Source organism: Chelonia mydas, chromosome 3 (genome assembly GCF_015237465.2).
Source record: "Chelonia mydas isolate rCheMyd1 chromosome 3, rCheMyd1.pri.v2, whole genome shotgun sequence".
Classification (NCBI taxonomy): domain Eukaryota; kingdom Metazoa; phylum Chordata; order Testudines; family Cheloniidae; genus Chelonia; species Chelonia mydas.
Genome location: NC_057851.1, coordinates 128,837,291 through 128,859,677, shown reverse-complemented (window position 1 = coordinate 128,859,677; position 22,387 = coordinate 128,837,291). Strand labels below are relative to the sequence as shown.

At 41.3% G+C, this 22,387-nt stretch overlaps 1 protein-coding gene and 1 pseudogene across 2 annotated transcripts in view; one reads left to right on the top strand and one right to left on the bottom strand.

The window, feature by feature from the left end:
- Nucleotides 1-22,387, top strand: part of PCNX2 (pecanex 2) — a 222,877-nt gene that overhangs the window by 563 nt on the left and 199,927 nt on the right. For both annotated transcript variants that reach the window (XM_043543302.1, XM_043543301.1), the window contains exons 2-5: nt 7,844-8,049; nt 11,988-12,105; nt 14,846-14,882; nt 16,422-17,732. In XM_043543302.1, coding sequence (XP_043399237.1) covers nt 7,844-8,049; nt 11,988-12,105; nt 14,846-14,882; nt 16,422-17,732 — 1,672 coding nt within the window. The remainder of the gene's footprint in view (nt 1-7,843; nt 8,050-11,987; nt 12,106-14,845; nt 14,883-16,421; nt 17,733-22,387) is intronic.
- LOC114021549 lies at nt 11,119-11,269 on the bottom strand (annotated as a pseudogene).

The following is a 22,387-nucleotide window of genomic DNA, read 5'->3' as shown; positions in this document are numbered from 1 at the left end:
GGGGGTAGGGATGGAGGTGGGGGGCACGGAACAGAGGGTTGGAATTAGGGAGGGGAGGAAGAGAGAGGGAATGGGGGAGGGAAGTAGCCTGATATAGTTTGATGAGTATTTTTTCTTGATACTGTTTTTGACCCCCGCCCCCCATCCCACTTTGCTATGTTTTCTCCGTTTTGATTGTACTGTGGGACAGTGTCTCCTGGTCAGTACCAGTTAAGTGCTGCACTGTTGTCCTCAGACATAGTCAATTTCGTGGTCTTCTGTACTGATACCATTTTGCTCTGCTGAGATTTTTGAATGAATTTGCTGTCCTAGTGAAAGATGAATAAATAGTAATAAACCCACTTTGTGTATATTTTAGTGGCTAATGCAGCTTCTCTTGAGAGGTGCATGCCAGTTTTAATCCCACTCTTCCCAAGGGTACTATAATTTTGTCATCAATACTTTCATGTGTTCATTCTGAAATGTGGGCAAGCCTTTTAGGCCTAATAATCAATTTGTTATGCAGGAAAGTACATGAACAGTTAAACTGGCACTCAATAACCAATGTGACCAAATTATACTGTCACTTCTCCTCTTCTGTACAGAGACACGGATGCAACGTAAATAGTGTGCGAAAGAACACCACTTTTCATTACATCCACCTCTTTCTATTAAAATGTGAGAAATGCAACTAAATTATAATTTAACAGAATGCAGTAACTAGGAGCTTCATTCTGTTTGCTAAATATAAACAGTTTCCTTGAAAAAACTCAGAATCTTTTATTCTATTCTTAGTGTGCTATCACTATTGGATGTACGCAGAAAGAGCAAGAACATATTATTAGCTAGAATAGTGCATGATATTAGTACTAGGTTCCCCAATATCTAGCTTCTAATATTTGCCATTCTTTATGTCCTCGTGGCTGTGGACTCAACTCATTTCTGCTGATTTTTCTTTAATGAAGAAAAAACCCTTTCTGCCACATTAAACATTCCTCATCAGTCTCCTTATGCCCCATTATTACAAAGCCTATTGCCCTGATTTTCAGACGTGCTAAGCACCCACAAATCCCTCTGAAGTCCACAGGAGATGCAGATGCTCATCTTTGAAAATCAGGCTGTATATCTTATTTCCTGGCAAAGATGCCATTTGCTTCCACTGGCATGCTCATAGACTCCAATCAGGTAACAACGTGAGGGTTGCTTCTTCCCAGGATGCCAGGTCAATTTCTACTAGTGTGAGACAGTAAGAGCTATAGATCCTATCTCTGTTATTTAGATTGCCATTGTAAATTAGAACTTGTTCGCAGACTCTGATTTGTGGTGAAATAAAAGGTTGTTTATTTCCCTAGGTGTACATAGAAATGGATCTGCAGGAAATATGACTTTTCCTGGAGGATGTCGGAAACTAATCGCATATGAGATAGAAAATAGAGGTGTTTAAAGAACATTGGGCCTAAAAACTGTGGAGTGAAACCAAGATGAAATAGTGAAAATATTTAAAGTTGGGAGGTGTCTGTGGGAGAAGATCTAATTTATGTGCATGAACTAACTTTCCACTTCCTGGGCTTCTTCCTCATCTCTCTGGATAGACTTGCCTTTTTCAGGTTGGCTGATTTTGTGATGAATCATCTGGTCAGCTGCAGAATCTGTTCTTGAGCAAATGTACCATGATTAGGTCTCTTTATCGTTGATAAGAATATTATATTTATTACAGCGACTGTCTATGAGTAAGGATGTCCTTGACTATTAATTTTCTTGTTTTTGGGTGCTTGGATTTTGTAAACTTTGTGACAGGTAACTACATTCTTGTCATTTAGCAACCTTAATGCATTCTGAAGTGATTTTTTGTTTTGTTTTGGGAATCTTATGCAATGTTCAGGGTTAAAAATTACCAGTTATCTGCCAGTTTGGTATTTGTAGTTTCATTGTGCAACAACCATACTTTAAAATGAAATTGTTCCCAAGAGCAGACAAAACAATTGGACTAGCAGAAAAAAGCAGATGTTTTGTGATTTGACAAATGGAAGACTTTTGTAACATGAATATTACAATGGAACCCTGTTTACTCAAACTAATTGGGACTAGGGCCAGATTGGATAATCAAAAATTCGGATAATCAGGAGAATACATGGGCCTCAGGCTGTCAGCCCCGTGGACAGTGGGGTTGGCAGCTTGAGCCCTGCCACCGGTTCAGTTAATATGGAGAGCCAGATAATGGAGGCTCAGATAAATGGGGTTCTACTGTATTTCATCTGTGGGGGGATATGGGTCAGGAATAGAGTTTGTTTTCACTCACATGTGGCATCTTGTCTTACAATAAGATTGTAGGTAGAGATTTTCAAAAGTACAAATGGGAATTAGACACCCATCTAGCATTGGTTTTTGGTAAGGGTTGGGTACTTAACTTCCCTTTTGCTTTTGAAAATCTCCCTCATTAGCAGTTTAGGGCAGGGACTAGCTTTTACAGCATCTAGCACTTTAAGTCCCTCAACCTAGTTCTAGGTTCTAGGGCTTCAGGAGGTGGAGGCGGGACTGTGCACCCCTGCCCTGCAACTGGGGCTGGCTGGAACCAGGACCCTGCAGCCCCAGCCCTGCAGCTTCCCACGGGGGCTGCAGCCGGGGCTGCACGCCCCAGCCCCGCGGCTTCCATCAGGAGCTGCAGCCGGGGCCGCGTGCCCTATCCCCTCGTTGTCCTGGGCTTGGCGGGTTGTGCAGCTGGGTCCGCGTGCCACAGCCCTGCAGCATCCTGGGCTTGGTTTTGGGCTGCAGCCGTGACTGCGTGCTCCAGCCCTGCGGATTTCACTGGGGCCTGCAACTGGGGTTGCACACCTCTGCTCGGCAGCTGCACCACGGGCCTGCATCCCCCTCATGGCTTCCCAGGGCTATGTTTTTCCCCCCTTCTCCCGGCTGCAGCTGGGGCTTGGTGGGAGCTGTAGTTGGGGCTGTGCACCCCTCTCCTTCAGCTGCGGCCAATTCTGGAGCCAGGACTGTGTCCCCCCCTCCATGACTGTGCCCCCTGCTGCAGCTGCTGGCGCGGGGCTCAGCCTGTCAGTTCCCCCAACCATGGTACTCCATTCTTCCCCCCGCCTAGACCTGTCCCCAGGTTATTTTTAGTAAAGTCATGGACAGGTCCGTGAATTTTGGTTATTGCTTGTGACCTGCCCGTAACTTTCACTAATAATAACCGTGATAAAATCTTAGCCTTAATGATCACTACCAGAAAGAACAGATGGGCAAAGGTAGTAGTTCAGCCACCTTGAAGGTCTCGGCTGAGTTTAAGATTATCTTTCTGGAAATATCCTTTGCATGTTTAATTCTGTTTTTGTCAGTATATCTGTGAAATAAAAATCTGTCTCTGTCTTTCATAGCACTCTCCAGTTCCAATTTTGAGATGGCCATGGCAAAATCTAGGGCAAATTGTCTTACTTTTAACCAGCTTAAAAGATATTTCTATATGAAGATCTGAGGAGTTTAGGGATTTTGTAATATACGCCTACATAGAATATCCACTTAATCTGATATCAGTTACTTTCATTCCCCTGCTTGGTGGTGTCTCTTGTATCTTCATTCATCTGTTTAGTGCAGCATTTTAGATTGTAAACTCATCAGAATAGGGACTAGTCCAGGGGTCGGCAACCTTTCAGAAGTGGTGTGCCGAGTTTTCATTTATTCACTCTAATTTAAGGTTTCACGTGCCAGTAATACATTTTAATGTTTTTAGAAGGTCTCTTTCTTTACGTCTATAATATATAAGTAAACTATTGTTGTATGTAAAGTAAATAAGGTTTTAAAAATGTTTAAGAAGCTTCATTTAAAATTAAATTAAAATGCAGAGCCTCTGGACCAGTGGCCAGGACCTGGGCAGTGTGAGTGCCACTGAAAATCAAGTGTCATGCCGCCTTTGGCACACGTGCCATAGGTTGCATACCCCTGGACTAGTCTTTATCTATGATGTGTCTAGTATGCCTGTGGGCTCTGTAGAACAATAAATAATGGGAGAGGCAACCTTTCAATTTTAGGTGGCTGGCTTTAATCTGGCCCAGGTTAGTAAGGATCAAAAGTCACTAACATCTTAAGCCTTTTTGAAATTAGTTTGGTGCCGCCCTCAGTTCATTTCCAAAGGGACACGTGTCCACATCACACATAGTGTCACTAAACTGGTTTGAATTGGTGCCCTTGTGTTACGGAGTCACAGGTCTAAAGCTCTGGGACTGCTCGGTATGAAGCCAGCCAGGACGCTGGGTAGCGTGACTCCCCTCAGGGCACGCTGTCCAGGGCAAAAAGCCTCCTCGGCTATGGCCTTCCTGGTCTGACCTCGGAGCATTTGCATCCCTGTTCACACCTCACACTTTCCCTTGGTGTGGGAAGCCAGAGAGCCCTGCACCCCAACTCCGCAGTCATCAGTGCCTCTCAGCCAGCATGGTAAAGCAGAAGGATTTACTGGTCAACAGGAACACAGCATAGCACAAAGCTTGTTAGCACAGAAGTCCGTGACTTTCAACAGAGTCCATTTTGGGGGAGCCCCGGGCCAGACGGCCTGGACTTCCCCCTCCTCCAGTCCCTCATAGCCGACTGCCCTGGATCCCCCGCCTGGCCTGTGACACGCCCGTTGCTCGTCCTCCGGTCTTTGGTCTTTTGTCCTGCTTCCCGGGCAAAAGGTCTCACCTGGTTGCATCCCCCTCCTGGGTCTCAGGTTACAAAGGGCATAGGCCATCTCCTCTGTGCAGGCCTCTGAACAGCCTCCCCTGCCTTGAGGGCCTCAGAAGAAGTCACACACCCAATTCCCACAGCCTAGGCATTGGTACAATACAGAGGGAAACTGGGATACACACAGTATTACACCTCTACGCTGATATAACGCGACCCGATATAATGCAGGTTCACATACAACATAGTAAAGCTCTGACACGCTGCTCTGAGCAGCGTGTTAAGGGTGCCGGGCCAGGCTGGGGCTGACGGGTTGGATAAGGGGTAGAGGGTCTCGGGGGCGGTAAGGGGCTTCCCCCCCCTCAGGGTCTGGGAGGCAGGAGCTGTGGGGGGGCACTTTTGGGGGCCCGGCAGTCCCAGAGTGGCCCAGGGGATTAGTGGGGGGCTGGGAGCAGCCCACTCTGCTTCCCTCGCCCCGGCCCCAGCTGTGTCGCTCGGGGGAGGGGGCTTGGGGGAAGGGATCCCCACCGCACTCACTAGCAGTGGCGGAAGCGGAGCAGCCGGCCCCAGCCCGCTCCACTCCACCAGCTCCCAGCTGCGGAGCTCCGCTTCCCGAAGGTGAGTGCGGGACCTTTCCCTAACCTCCCTACCCCCGAGACATGGCTAGGGCCAGGGCAAGGAAAGCGGAGCGGGCTGGAGCCACGTTGCTCCACTTCCCACCAGTTGAGTGCGGAGGACGTCCTTTCCCCAACCTCCCCGTGCTCACCGGCGGCGGGAAGTGGAGCAACCCAGCCCCAGCCCACTCTACTCCGCCAGCTCCCAGCTGTGGCGCTCCACTTCCCGCCACAAGTGAGTACAGGGGGTGTCCTTTCCCCAACTTTCCCGCACTCACTTGTGGCGGGAAGTGGAGCGCCTTGGCTGGGAGGTGGCAGAGTGGAGCGGGCTGGGGCCAAGTTGCTCCGTTTCCTGCCGCTGCTGGTGAGTGCCTGTCAGGGGGCGTGGGGTATGGATAGGGGTCGGAGCAGTCAGGGGACAGGGAGCAGGGGGGTTGGGTGGGGTCCTGGGGGGTGATTAGGGACGGCGGTCTCTGGAGGGGGCGGTCAGGGAACAAGGAACGGGGGGGCCAAAGCAAGTTTGATATAACGCGGTCTCACCTATAACGCGGTGAGATTTTTTGTCTCCTGAGGATCATGTTATATTGAGGTAGAGGTGTAGTATAAGACAGTAAGACTCACATGCCACATAACAAGGTGACTAAAACCCCAATTTGTCACACCTTGTTGGAAGTTTCAGCACTTAGGGTAGGTCTTGAATAGGCACCCTCTCTTCTCTAGAGGTTGTTTCTTCCAGAAGAAGGTTGAGAAACGTTGAGAGCGTAGTACCACCCATACGGAACCTGTTGCATGAACTGAGGATTTCAGTCCATAACACTCTCAGGGCAGTACCTTTTGTTGTCAATAGTTTCACTATCAAGAAAAACAAACCTGTACCTCAGTATCATGAGCAGCCTCCCAATTGTCCCTTTGTAATGTTTGGCCTACGTTTAAAAAATGCGCGATGAATAATTATTTGCAACATAACTAATATTGTAATCAACCCTCCAAAATGATCATGCTATTTCTTAAAAATTCTGTTTTATTGGCTCTAATAAGGCATGAGGAATTAGATCTTTCATTCTACCCAATTACACAGGGCTCTAATATGTTCTGTGTGAGAGAATACAATCACAAAGTCATTGGGCTGAATTCATCCCTACTAGTGTAATTCCATTAAAATCAAGGGATGAATTTGTGCAAGCTTGAACTCTAGCATATTTTACAAGATACAAGACAGCACATGTCCAGATATTCTTGAGTCATTTGTTGTGGTTTTAGTGACTGTTTCATCTGCCTTTTGTTGGACAGAATACTTCCCTAAACTTGCTCTTGTAAAGGGTTATTGGTTCTTTCACATTATATTTCCAAATTGTATAATGATGCAATAAATCTAAATATGACATTTCAGATTATTTGTTCCCAAGGAGCTTTTCTTTTCCATTGCTTTCCCAGGAGATTTGACTGCGTATCGGGTTGTCTGTTGGTCATCTTTGCGATGAGGTGTACCACACACTCACTGCCCCCTGCCGAAGACTGCGGTGGCTTGGTCCAGCCCACTTGAGGAGGTGACCCTTTATGAAAAGAAGGGCAGAGAGTTTTGGACCTCCAGGGTAGCCTAAAAAGGCCTTCTAGGTTCAGCCACAGGTAGAGCCAGTGAGACTTGGAGCTCCAGTGGCTAGAAGGGCTGGGAGTAGATGGCAATCGGTCAGGGCCCAGCAGGCTGAAAAAAAAGAGCTGACTGTATCTTTCATATGGCTGCCATTCCTAGTTGTTAATAGCTACTCCATTCCCATGCAATAGACTCTTTACTTATGAATCAGATTGGATCTTAAAAAAAAAAAAAAAAAGATTTGCCTGAAAATTTTCCCAGATACATCTTGGAAAGTATAGTGCTACACTAAGCTGACATCAGAACAGAAGTAACGCTGCACTCTCTTATAGCAGCAACACAGAAGAGATCAAGCATATACAATTTCAAGAGAACCATTGAGATTTTTTGAAGTGAAGGGGGAAAAAATTACTTTTTTGAAATAAAATGTGGTGTGTGATCCATTTGGACTCCAATAAAAAACTGAAAATAGATGTATTCATACCTACATGTACAGAGAGATTCCTAGCTGTGTCATCTAGCAATGTCTGAATTCCCTTCTTGAAAAACCAATGTGAAATAAATCAAGATTTCTACTGAAATATCTTTTGCGTCCAAATGACCTTTGAGTTGATACTACATCTAGGGCCCAATCTAAAGCTCACAAGTGTATGTAATACTTGCTATTGTTGCTAGCCGAGGGAGTGAGGGGGAAATGTTTTAAGAACTCTCATAGCAACTGTCTATTGTAAATAATTTTTGACTGATTTTTATGATATTTGATATACCGTAGCTAGCCAAAGGAAATGGTTTGAAATTTGAAATTTACAGCCTTCATATGAGTTGAAATAGTAAAATTCTTTGGAAATGCAACAATTCTGAAGTGTTAGGAAAACTTGGTGGTGTTAGCAGTATCAGACAATAAGAAATAAAGGGTAAAAAGATGTTACTACATTGTGAATAAATAATAGTATCTTCTTCTGATAGATTGCTGACTGTTTCATTAACTCTTTATTATTCTCTTCTCTAGGCTTTCCCTCCAAATGCAGTCACAGTTTTTATCTACTGTAGTTCTGTGACTGTGTTTTTCACAATAATAAAGGTAGTCAGTTATCGCCTGCACCTTATGTTTGATAAAGGAGAAGTAATTCAACAAAGGATCTCGCGAAAGAATGGAAGGCAAAGCAGAGATAAAGAGGCCAAAAGAGAAAATGCAGTTCACTGCTCAAATCTTAGGTAAGTTTTTCATCATGCAGAACCATTCCATAGTTTCGTCACAAGTACAAGCTTGCAACCCGATCCTGCATTTCCTGCCCAGCAGACACTCCTGCTGACTGTAATGAGGGTTTTGTTTTTGCAAGCAGTGCGCAAGGGGGCTGTTACTCTTTTTTTAATTTAATTTTTTTGTTTATGTTCAGTATTTTAAGTCTTACATAGGGACATACCTGCGGGTTTCTGGACCTCTCTTATTGGTGCCACATCATCATTGCAAAGGGTCCTCTCCCTTCCCTTTGTGTCTTCTTGCATCATATCTTGGCACAATTGTCAGGCTCTTCATTTTTCTTGTCTGTTTTGTCTCTTGGTTGTCCTTTTCTAGTCTTTTTCCTTCCACTTGCTAATTCCCTCCCTCCACATTCTTTTGTGCTCTTTTTTGCTTGGTTTCCTTTCCTCTGTTTGCCCCAGCCTTGCCCAGATGATGTTCTGGAGAGCAAATACTGGTGACTCTGCATCTGGACTATGTGTACTCTTGTGGCAGTACTCAGAGCCAATGTAGGAGCAGAGAAAATAAAGGCTACCGGGCTGTTGTTCACTAAATGTGAGCTGCAAGGGGAGTTGCAGGAGCAAGGAAGGAAGGAATGTGACCATCATTTTACTCACAGGCGTGTGTGGTTTCAGGTTTATGCAGCTATTATCTCTTAATTCTCTCTCTCCTACCTCGTGTCTCTAGTGGACTAGTTTGACTTCAAGTAAATCTCTGTATAATATAACTTCATCTCAGCAGGTAAAAGCTCTTTGCTACAAAATGCAATGTAGAATCACAGCAAATTTAATTACAGCCTTTAAAACTAAACTGAAATTAATAAAATACATGAAAAAAAATCTGAAAGGTAGGGGCAAATAATAGTAGTTATATAAGGAGCTTGGGTTGGTAAAAAACATTATAAAACAAATTTTATTTAAACAGTAATGTTGAAGACTACTTTCTAGAAATTCAAATAAAACTGATAGAGGTTGTCTGAATGAAGGGGGGAAATGTAGGGGAGGACTAGAGAAGGAATGACTATGCAGTCAACACTGGTAATGCTAAAAACACATTTGGAATGGAAAGATTTTCACATGCCATTAAGAAGTAATGAGAGATGGACTAAGATAGATGTTAGTGAGGAGGAAGTGCTCCATGTTAGTGCACACCACAGGCAAAGGCACTAGTTTATACCATTTAATAACACAATGTTGGGATGCCCAAAAGGGAGGTTGTGTCTGAGGCTCAGGAATGTACACTCAGATACAGGCACTTAGATACCATATTGTTGGTCATGGTATAAATATCTGTAGACAGTTCAATAGAAAGAGTCAGTATAAAGCCTTGCAATGAAGACATTTGCGATGAGAAACAACATATAGGGTTTTTTGTGTTACAGTATTTGTGCTCTTATTATATTGCTTCTTCATGTACATAGTAACTCTTTCCCCCAATATATGAGTGAATACTATACCCTCAAGTTGTTTGCCCCTACTTCTTGAGCCCATAGTGGTTTCATTGGGCCTTACTATAGTATTGCTGTAAAGGAAAATTCAGCCTTCTCAGTTCCCTTTACTGGTACACAATATCTTACATTCACCTTTCTCTGCTTCCACTGAGGACAATGTTCTGTTTCCTGTGAGCTCAGTTCTTGCACCATTATTCACTCTGGGTAGTATCTTACCTTGCAAAGAGTCAAAGGAAGTTAATGAGGCAGCTTGCGCAATAAAATGCTAGGAAATATGGCAAAATTAGGCATTGTGAAAGCACCACTTAGTAACTTCCCCAGATTCATGTTCATTTAAAAAAAAAGCTGTATTTAATTTATTTATTTACTGGCAATTCACTGAATAGAGAGGAAAAGAGCAATTAAAAGTTCATTAAAACTTTTACAGTCTTGAACATTAAATCTTTGATAAGACCCTGCAAACCAGCACAACAGACTTGAGTTTAATAGGAAAGAAATTAAGTTACCTAGCAGCTGTTAGCATTGCTGAGGTATCTGTGAGACTGCACTGCCTGGCAGTGACTTCTTTTGAGAATGTCAGTGTCTGCTTAAAAAACCCTCTTAGCTATAAAAGTATCTTCCTTTGATGTGCAGATGTCAGTATTTATAAAAGATGTTTATTTCCCCAGTATGTGTCAGAAGTATATGTTTGCAGTTAAGACTCCCATTCCTTTTAAATCCTGTTGGTTCTACAAAACTATAATTTTCTTTTTTACTCATATCAGATACACAGACATAGTGACATAAGAGGCTCAGCCACTGTTTTAGAATTGCTGAAATGTGAACCAAAAATCCCTTAATAAATATGATCAATGGAAGATGCATACTTTTCCACTCTTTTGCCTTTTGTATTGCTAATTATTCCAAGCAGTACCTCTTATAAAACTTTCATTTTATGTCAAGCAAGCATCCTCCACTCGGAGGTTCCATTTACAATGCTTAGTTCAATTACATAATTCTTGGTGACAGCCTGACACTCAATTCCACCATAAATAGTTAATACAAATATCAAATTTTGACTGAAATCAAACATTGTGACAAGTAAGCAAACCCATCTGCTTCATCTGGATGAATAGGTTTTCACTATACTCTTCTGGTTAAACATTCATTATTCAGCCATGTTACTGTAGAATTCTTAACTTGATAAAGGAAAATTCCTTCTCCATATAAGGGATATATTAATGGCATTTGATTACCATTAGAGCTAAAGATAATCTGTATTCATGATTTTTAAGTGGTATTTTTCTAGAAAATGAATGCTCTATGTCCTGTTTTCAAATATTATGGTTATAAGATGTGTGGCAAAAATTTTCCGTGCAACCTGATCATAGACACGTGATATTTGAATCATATTTAAATAGCATATTTGAAGCCAAATAACTAAATTAATATAGTATTGCAAAGAAGATGTCTGTGACTCCCAGGTAATACAGTTTATAGCTGACATAGAGCTACAGGTATTTGTGTTTTAAAACTATAAATAGGAAAAAATCTTTTGGTGTTACATCATTGGTAATAGCAGTGAAACTTCAAGTGGAATATCTTTATATACCTTGTACTTTGCCCACAGAACAGGGTCTGTGCTCAGCTGCTTGTAAGAAAAAAACCTCCACAGAATGGCTAATTAAACTTTACTGTAACTGACAGACATATCATATGTTAAACTGATACTGCACTTGACCTTAGCCAAAAGGCAGAGAAGAAACTATTTTGTTCAGTGTCTAATGACTATAATACAACACAGATCTCGTGCAACTCTGTGACTATTTATTTGTTTCAAATGGATAATTACTAGGAGGTGCATAAATGACTAAGCCATTAGGCACACAGAGTGTACCCGAGATGATACAGTTGAATGATGTAAATGGAAAGTAACATAGAAATACTAACAGTTCATTATTATACTGCTAGTAGGAAGGGCAAGCCAGTATTTGGTGCGATAAATCAATTTGTAGACCAGTATTGGGCAGATACAGGTGAGCCAGTCTATACACCGAGCTTGGAGTGGCGGCACTGTGTGTTTAGCTTGGCTGTGTCCTATTTCTCTGGAATGTCAGAATAATTTTGTGTTGATATTTTTTGGGTCTAAGATTGTGTCTTTTTGTTCCTTATAAAACTTCTACAAGTATTATTTTTTCTATTGTTGGTCTTTCAGTGTTTGAATTGGGGGGAGTAGAAAGTTTTGTGATGTACACAGTTTTCACAGCTGCTCATTTGTGGGGGGGGAGAGAGGAAACCTTGGAGCATACTGTCACTTGGGAAGTGCCCTACCATCATTCCTCACTCTGACCCCCAGTTCAAGTACTGTGATTTTGATAATATTTTTGTGTCATAAATACGGGTCAGCGGCTGTGCATGAAAACACAGTCATAGTTATTTTAAGAGATGCCACCACTGACATTTTACTTTCTTATTTTGGGTCAGCAATAACATAGGAGACAATGGTACAATTGAAGAGGTCAATCAGAATGACTCGACCCCAACAATCTATGGCAGTTCAAGAGTACAGGCTATAAACTTGCACCACTCTTCTGGAGTCGTGGTTAGTAGGCTGTTTTCTGTATCTATACCTTATTTTTGTGCAGAGCTATACAATGTATCACAAAGTGTCTCATATCCTATGGGAGTACATACAACTGCATGTAAATTATGGAACTGACTGCACAGAGATACAAAGGACTATTTCCGGTGTTTGACTTGTAGCAGCCTGCTTTTAGTACTCAAGCAGGCCAGAGCAGCTATCTTGCTTGCTGCACTGGATTGGTCAGTCTTTGCCTAGTCTCAAAGAGCCAAATTTACAAAGGCATTTGTAACCTGCTTAGGCACTTCTGTGAATTCCAGTAGGAATCTGTCTGCATCTTCAGGCCACAGAACAACTAGGACCGGCTGCTGCTTTCACACCAAGGAAAGGGAGCTTCCTGGAGGCAAAGAGAGCGCTTTTATTGCAGACTGCTAAAGCATGCAGCGCAACCACTGTGTGTGCCTAGCATGACTTTTCTCCCGGGCCATTAGTAACAGCCCTCACACAGCTATTCCTCATTACTGTATTTATTTTTAGATTTATAAAATAACCCCTATCTCAGATTTCAGGGCCTGTCTCAAAATATACACATTTGACTTAACTCCCACGATGGTGTTTACAACATGAATAGAACTCTAAACTATTGAAACATTCCTGGATCAATTACATTCTAAAGCCAGTGGGGCAGCTGAAGTTGAGTGACAATGTACATACATATTACATACCAAAAACTATAGAAAGAACATACAGGTAGCAAAGTCAAGCACTCAGGAAATGACAAATTAAGGTTGCCTGTGAAGCCTTAATTCAGACCCCTTGTGCATTATGATAAGTCTTTAATTACATGATCACATACTATTTTTCCATAGAACGCTTGCCTCATTCAGCGCACAGGTTGTATGGTGCTCACTTAATGAGTAGCTATTCAATATTTCATTTTATCCTCATTGCTCAATGTGTCTTCCTAGCCCCCATTTACTGCACACTATTAAAATCTTGCATTGCATACAGAACTATTAGTTTTCTTATGGGACTATCCAGGGTGTTTACCACTGTAGCATTTCAGTGCTTCACAAACCTTAATGGAGTTATCTTCACAACACGCTTGTAAAATAATACTATAACTCCCATTTTATAGATGACAAACTGAGGCATAGACACATGAATGTCAAAAGTGCCAACGAATTTTGGGTGTGCAATTTGAGATCATTTTTCAGAAATTTAGCATTTGGTAGTGCTTTATTTGTTCAGAGATGAGCTGTCATTGATTTCAGTTGCATTTGTTAGTGCTCAGACCTTCTGCATATTAGAATCCAGATGTATCAACTTGGGCACACAGAAAATGAATTCATCTGTGAAAAGTTTGGTTTAAGTGACTTGCCCAGCTTCACACAGGAACTCTGGCAGAGGCAGGGATAGAATCCAAACTTCAAGTGCATAATTCAACTTACTAAACAATAAAATCATCCTTTATTTGCCTGCTGTCCTATGCCTCATTCACTACACACCTTCCAACTTTGGCAACAAATGTGAGCAGGGGTCCTACAGAAAACAGCCTCTTTCACTACACAACCCTGATTCAGTTGCACAGCACAGTTATTCCTCTGCACTGAATGAGGCAGGGTCTTCTAGAAAAAATATTACATGACCATGTAATTAAAGACTGTGTCACAATGCATACACACAAGGGGGACAAATGAAGATTGCATGGACAGTTTGAATTCTGGCATTTTCTGACTTTGACTTTGCAACTTTAATGTTCTTTTAATGTAGTTTTTTAATGTACGGTACTTTCAAAAATGTAACTAACAAAACAAATTCCATCATATATAGAGTCCCACATGGCTCATAAGCAGGGTTAGAACCTTTACATCCACAGCACAGACCTCTGCCACTTGAGTAATAATGGGGTAACTGATAGAAGTAGTAGGTTGTCACCCTCTATGTTGGACAACCACTAGAAGGAGATGAGGCACACATTTTGCCAGTGGGTTTCACAGCTATTTGCTGATAGCAGAGGAATGTTTACACTCAGGAATCCTGGATTCTACTTCAGGATCTGAGGGAAATGTGCTCTAGGTATTACAGACCTTTCTGCCCTAGTCTCCCCCACCTGTCATTGTCTCCGTCCCAATGTCCCTCCTCATCTTGTCCCAGTCTCTTCCCTTGCCAGCCCAGGCTCCTGCTCCTGATTGTCTGGGCATCAGCAGCAGGAGCATAGAGAAGAGGGGATAAATGGTCTTCCTGCTCCCAGTGCCACAGGCGCTTCTGGCTACTAAGAGGAGCAACGCCACATTGATTTTCTCCATAATACCCTTTTTCAGGTTATCAACCTAGTTTGCTAAATTAGATGGCTTTCTTTTCCAGCATTGTGTCAGAGATTCTTTTCAAATATTGGAAAGGAAACCTGACAATCTAACAGATTAAAAAATCCATAATTTGAAAAAGGGAAACCAATATATGTGCTCTCTGTCCCCTTCTAACTAAAAACCCACATCTGGGGCTGCTGACTGGCAAAAAAATCCATCTCTGAATTTATCCTGAATGTCACAAATGTGATTTGAACTATTACGTAGAACATTACTGATACTGTATCACCTTCTTCTCACTGTCCATTATCTGCAACTCCCACTGGTGCATTCACAAGTTACTGAATGTTATGTATTAACAATTGATGAGAAGATTGTTGAGTTTAAATTTCGCATTTTTAAAAACAGTATTTAATTTGAACACAATTAATTTAATATATTTCATTTTTTAGGAGCTGCCAGCACAAGAAACTGTTGAAGATCTCAAAGGTATCTTGAAAGCTTTTGGTTTTTTACCTTTATTAACTGTTTTCTATAAACATTGCTTGCCAAAAGTATTTCCAGCACATGCACAGCCTGTACCAGAGGCTTACCAGTTCCAGGGCCAAGTGCAGCTGCTTTCCCCTCCTTGGGGATAGATAATTGTGTAGTTTCATTGAGTTCTCTAGCTAAATTAGAAAAACTCCACCTCTGCCAGGGTAAACAAAAGTCCAAAGAAAGTCCCAAAACTAGTTTCCCATCCCCTGCCTTTCACCTGCTCTGGGCCACAGCCTTCCTTAAGGGTCTATGCATCTTGTGCACTTTGATTCAGAGGAGTAAAGGGGACTTCCTCCCTCTCCCTCTTGGAAGCCTGTGCCATGGGCCCCAAAGGATGGAAGCTAGTACTTAGCTCACACCCCAAACTCTCTGCGCTTCCTTTGATGATGGCCTCTTCTTGCCCTTGGCTACTTCTGGTTCTTTAGCCTACGACCACCTTTCCCCAGGTACTTCAGGACCCTCTGTTACTAGCTCCCCAGCTTTATCCAACCCATGTCTCAGTAACAATGTCCACAGAACTCTCTTTTCCATGGAGTTCCTGGTCCTTCTCTCCACCTGCCCCTCTGGCTTCTTCCCAGGTCTTCCAGCTCCTGGGTGCTCCTCCACAGCCTGTCCCTTTCAGGTCAACTCAGCCTGCAGAATCACTACCAGTTTTGCTTCTTCCCGTGTCTCCACCAAAGACCCTCCTGAGCTGTTTGCCTGGAGAGACTCAACAACATATCCTGCTCCCTTAAAGTCTCTGGTTCTTCTCATACACTCTGACAACATTCCCAGCATGCCTTGGTGTGCCTTCAGTTCCAAAGGTCCATGGACGACAAGTTCCAGGATTCCATTCTGCATAGGTTCTTACACCACCCTCATCACTGTAGTATCTGTGACGATTCCTGCAGTGCATGAAGTGACATGACTAATATCTGTTACATTGGTTCATTCTTTCTATCATCCTAACCCCAGGGAGAGAATTGTGTGTGCAGTATAATGTATGGGTTTGGTAGATTTTATTTTTTGTTTGGGTTCTTGTGATTTTTATTTTATTTTGTTTTTTAAAATGTATACGCTGCTGCTGCTACTGTCTCTTGGTCTGTGAGGAAACCAGACATAGAGTAGAACTGCAACTCTAACATATTGTAAAGACCCATTTCCTCCTGAGACTGGGCCCGAGCCTGCAAACCCTTATCTTATGGTTCACATGAGTAAGAACCATATTTCCAAATAATTAAACAAAATAAAAATCTCTCTTCATACAATTCCTAATCAAGAAAATTATCTTCCTAATTTGTTAGCTAGATGCAAAAAATTGTGAAAGTCAGTTAGCAGAGAACAATTGTGACATTCCATAGTAAATTCCTGTCAAAGTTATCAACTATTTTGTTCTGTATTTCCATGTTTCCTTAGCTCTGCAGGCTGGCTTTTATGCGTAGGAATATTGACATCTGTAATGCATAATGACTTTTGTTTGTGCGACCTCACTCATATGTATGTTCTTATTAGGGGTAACAATGTTAGAAGACCAGGCTTCACCACCAGTTTTATCTACCTCACCCTATATCAAAGCAGATATGTTACCTATTTCTACAGCCCGTATGTCAGATTCTACCACATCGGCAATAGTAACAAAACCAGCAGCTATGGAGACGTTTATCAGTAATGGAACAAATGAGAAAGAAGAGAAGATGCTCCCTTCTGGCTACTTTGGATCAGAAGATATTCTTATGGACAAAGATCTGGTTAAAAAGTTGTCAAATCTCTCTCTGTCACAGTATGACATTTTAAGAACTGGCATTTCTTTTGAGCAATGGGGCAGTGAAAATTCAGTTATTATTTCAGAGCATTTAAGTAATCCAAAAAGTTACAAAAGAGAGAAATTCCCAGATGGATCACCGCATGAAAGCTTTAATCGTAACTGCCCACAGTGTAATACAATTGCAACCAAAGAGACCGATGGGCCTGTGGAAATTTCTTTTCATGTTGATAACACCAACGAAGATCTTGATTATTCAGATGGTGAGGTTGCTATTGCTCTTGTTGACAGTTCTCTCCCTGGAGACCAACTTAATTTACATGAACCCATTAAAATAGTTATTACAATGAGTAGTACACCAAATACGATGAGTGATTTAGAAGGTTCTCTCCATCTGAAGGTGTCAGGTACTGAGAAAACTAGCTCAAACCCAGACTTTGCTGTAGCTATAGCAGATCTCCACAGTCAACAAAATAATGAACAGATCAAAATTCCGGTTATAACTTTTGAATTGTCTGGTGATGGTGGAGGCAATGTTCATCTGGAAGCCAGTGAAAGTGGAAGAACTCCAGACCGTTTAAAGGTCGATGTATCATCCAACCAGTGTTCTGGCTATGAGTCTGGTGATCTGGACAATGAAGTAAAGGACCATAGCAATCCTGAAAATAACCATTCAGAAACTAACACTTGTTTAGGTCCAAATCTGGAGAATGCTTCGGAGAATTTGCTGGTCACCACTTCCAATTCTAAAGAAAGTGAACAGAACCTTGATCCACTGTCTTATAAAACTGCCAGTGAAAAGAGACACATTCGAGTGCTGAGTGTAGACAGTGGGACAGACATCTTTTTAAGTAAGAATTCCATGGAGATAATCAGTGATAAAGAAAAGACCTTGCCAACTTCTAAATCTGACTTAGAAGCTAAAGAAGGACAAATACCCAATGAATCTAACTTTCTGGAATTTGTCTCCCTGCTGGAATGCATTAATACTGCAAAGGTGACAGCATCAAATCAGTCCAATATCAAAACAGAGACTACAAAAGATGATGGGTTTGTTGGAGGTATGATATGTGATTTTAAAACTACTCTTTTGGAATAAGAAAAAAAAAGATTGCCAGACTCTTACCTACTTTGTTTATGGTGATTTAATCTCAGGTCCATAAAAAGCTAGCCAAATCCAACTTGGAAAAGTGCTAAAAAAGGGTGGGGATAAGGTCCTGTCATAAAAAATACCTGGTGCAGTTTCCTGTGTTTTTAGAAGGCTCTTGGACATATCAAAGCAAAAGATTTGAGCTAAGTAAAGTAAGCACTCAGCTGGTATTTAGCTGGATTACTACATTGGAATAACCTGCATGGGGCAAGCTTGGTTCTGTTAGAATACCAATACACGTTTACCAAAACCTGCAAAATTGCTGTGCCACTCCCTCTCCTACTCTTCCCATCAGATGCATATGAGGACTTCTTAAATATATACACATATTTAAAAAAGCCAGAGTCACTTATGTGTATTAAAAAATCAAACCCCAGATCCCTATATTTCCTGACCAGCTCTAGTTGTATTTTAATAACCTTGAAAAAAAATTCACACAGGTTTTTATAGGCAACTTTAGACAACTGGTCTTTTGCCTTCCCTAGCCTGTCCCCAATTAGATTCCCTGCAAGTTATTTGTAGGCTTTATTATTGGGGGGAGGCCTTAAATGTTCATTTGGATAGAGTATTCTTAGGCTTGGCAGAATTCAGTTTTTATTTTGATAGCTTTAATGGATAATATGGATGTTTATTTTGAAGAATTTTTTATCAATTTAAATTTTCACAGTTGCAGGTAATTGGGGGGTGTGTGTGGAGAGACAATTATTTAATGGCAATAGGCACAGAGATGCAAAAAGTGAAAGCTTTGTATGCCATTAACACAAATTGTCAACAGCACATGTCAAAACATACAAAATAAATATCCTTAAATCAACAAATCAGACCTGCTTTTATTATTCATTCACTAGTCCATTTGTAACAAACCTAATTCATAAGTCTAAATCACTGGATTTTGATTCTAATAAATTATCCAGCAGTATTTTTCTTACGTTGAATAATTAAGCAGATTGTTATTTTCTTTCCCACAGCTAGGGAAGTTCCCTGTTGTAGTGATTTATATAAAAGATATGGTTAGAAAGTGAGAGCACACCTATTTTCCAATCTCAGGGCATGGTACATAGCTCAGGCTTGGAAAATTCTTTTGTCCAGGACAAATAGAAGTGTTTTCCTGGCAAGCCTTCTGGAGCAAGGATCATCTTTTTAATCTGTGTATGTGCAGTGTCTACCACAATGGGGTCCTGGTCCATGACTAGGACTCCTAGGTAAAACAGATAATAATTAGTTTCAGGTTTCATGTTGGCTGAACAAGGACAACAGGGGATGCAGGGTGAGAGTTTGGTGATCTCCAACACAGCAGGATCGAGTTGTCTGACAGAAGAGAGTGTGGCCAGAGGGGGTGAGTGGAAGTGGAGTAAAAAGACCTCAGCTGCCTCAAAAGTTGGCTAATGGCTAAGCAGAGCAATAGAACTTAGGTAAGTCAGAGGGGAGGAGACCGAACGGGGAAGAGAGGCTAAACTGATAGTCGAAGAGGAGGTGGATGGGCCTAAGTGATGTCATCCACACAAGTAATGCCTTGGAAGAAGTAGGAGTGGGACCAGGGAGAAATACATTATTGAGTATACCTGATATAAGCCTCAGTTAGAGTCTGGTGTCTGTTAGTACTCTGATCAGATTTATGGGGTTCTTGGAGAAGGTAGAGAATGAGTCTGAGCTTTTCAATTATAGTCAGATAGTTCAAAGGAAGGTAGTTCAAAGCAAATTTAATTTTCCAGCCAAGCAAGAGTGTGCTATGTACTAAAATAAAATAAACTATACATTACAATTTGATTATTTGCTTCTTCTGCAAAACACAATTTGATTTTAGGAATGAGATGGCCTCTTCCTAATTTGTTAGCCTTGCAATTACTAGTTATACTTCCTGGGCCAAGCAGGAAGAGCTAATTTGCAATTTATACAATACATTTGAAAACATATTTGAATAAAAACTATACACACAGAGAAGTGGTTGATATTTTTGTATATGAGAAAAATGTCTGGAACAAGTCAAACCACTTGATTGGTTTTTTTTTTTTTAAGTTTAAACAAAAAACAACAACAAAATTCACCCTAATTGGCAAAGAATAATACTGAAGCCCCTGGCTCAATGAACATGAAGAACATGGCACAGAGGAATATGTTGAGGAATGTGAGAAACTTGGACATATATGAATGTATATGCGGTTTTCAGAAATCCTAGAAAGCTAAATATTCAGGATTTTCTTGAAAGAAAGATTATGTGTTTTGTGTAATTTGCAGAAAGCATGAGAAGTTTTCTTGTTGGGAAAGTCCTCTTGTAAGTGGGTGTAAGAGCTTTAGAACTGATTCCTTATATGTGCATGCCCACACTTCTGCTCATGTTAAATGCATAGGAGCAGAAAATGTATCAGATTGTCCACAAGAAGCTCTTAGCACTAAACTGTTCAGTAAAATGCAACATGAGGAGCTACAAACTTTGTTTAACGCCTCTTACGCCATTGCTAAACATGATTTTGCTTTTTAGAGATCTTGAAATGCTCTACGTTGCAGGCCAATAGTGGCATTAATCTTGGCTCAAACTCTTGATACCTCTACAGGGAAAGGCTTTATAGAGGCAACTGCAAAGGGTCCTAGGAACGCATCTCAGAAATGCATATAGAAAATTAGGTTTATTACTGTACTTGCTGATGGCTCCTCCGACAAGACTGTAGCTGAGTAAGAGTTGGTGAACTTGGTGTATGTCAAATTTTTGCAGGACGGAAGCCTTTGTATTCTGTCTTCTAACACAGTTGATGGTATCGCACAGGGAACAAGAACAGCTGTAGGAATGGTGGGAACTAAGGCAGAAGAATACAAAATAGAACTGTTTTGCCTGAATTTAGATGGTGTAGAAGCAAATTTTAAAAAACATTCTTATCGTTAGAACAGGTCTGAAAATGTAAAAGTTTTTCACTGGAAAAAGCTGTTTCAGTGAAACTAAGTTTTTTGTGAAATTATATTGCTTTTGAATAAAATTCCTGTGGGGGAAAAATAGTTTGGAATGGAAATGGAAAACATTTTCATTTAGGAAAATAGTTGTGTTGGAAAAAAAAAATTGAATTCTATTTTATTATGTTTTAGCATTTTTATATTATTATTTTATCTCTTTTCATGACACATCAGTGAATGTTATGCACTGCTACTGATGTGTCATAATATGACATAAAATTGTAGTTGCAATGTTGTATTATTTTCATTTTATTTTTAACATCATTAAGGGTGACTGCTGTTTAGCACTGATTGTGACAGTTATTTTCTAGATCAGTGTCTCAAGTTTGTGGTATTGTGAAACAGTTTGATACTTAGTCACTAAGTTATGCAACAAAATAATAAAAATAATATAACTGACCCATAAAATAAAATTTGAATGAAATTTTGAAATTCCAAAACACAATTTTCCAAAACTGAAAATTTTCAGAAATTCCATGACATGGGAAATTTTGAAAATATTTGCTTTCATTCCAAACAAATTTTGAAAGGCAACATTTACCACAAAATGGAAATTCCAAGTTTGACTAACTTAACTCGTCATGTAGTGCAGTATACAAACCACCATGTTGACTTTGCTCTTCTGGATCTCAAAAAATTATCACCATGTTAGAAAAAAATGTAATTGTTTTAAAGACATTTTCAAATTTTAATATTTAAGTCCAAAAATATGATGGTAACTCTTTCTGATGCCTGTGAGGAAACTGGGAGCTAACTTGGAGATATTCATCATGTGTTCTGGGTTGCCAGTCAAGTGTAGTGAACAGAGCACTCAACTGGGACTCTGGAAACCTGAGTTATATTCTTAGCTCTGCCACTGGTTTGCTGGGTGCTCCGTTTCCCCGTTGGTAAAATATGTTAATGATTTTGACCTCCTTTATAAAGCACTTGGAGATTTACTGGCAGTGCTGTTTATGAGCTATGTGTTATTACATACTTTTTCACCATAGTGACTGAGGGCAGGTCTACACTAGAAGTGTTACATCAGCACAGCTGCACTAATGCAGCTGTGTCACTGTAGTGCGCCTGGTGCAGACACCCTATGCCAACCAGAGAGTGCTCTCCCATCAGCATAATTACTCCACGCTGCGAGAGGCAGAAGCTATGTCGGCGGGAGAGCTTCTCCCACCGACATACCGCCAGTGTGGACGGTGCCTAGGTCGCTGTAACTTGCGTCACTCATGGGGGTGTCTTTTTTCACACCCCCCAGCGGCATAAATTAGATTGAATTAAGTGGTAGTGTAGACCAGTGGTTCTCAAAGCCGGTCTGCTGCTTGTTCGGGGAAAGCCCCTGATGGGCCGGACCGGTTTGTTTACCTGCCGCGTCCGCAGGTTCGGCCAATCACGGTTCCCACTGGCCACGGTTCGCCTCTCCAGTCAAATGGGGGCTGTGGGAAGGGCGGCCAGCACGTCCCTTGGCCTGCACCGCTTCCCGCAGCCTATGCCCTGCAGCTTAAATGCTGGGGCTCCACAGTCCCTGCATACACATATATTCAGTAAAGCACACTACAAATCTGAAAAAAATCTGAAAAAATCGAAATGATTTTATTTTTTTTATTTGAAATGATTTTTTTATTTGAATTT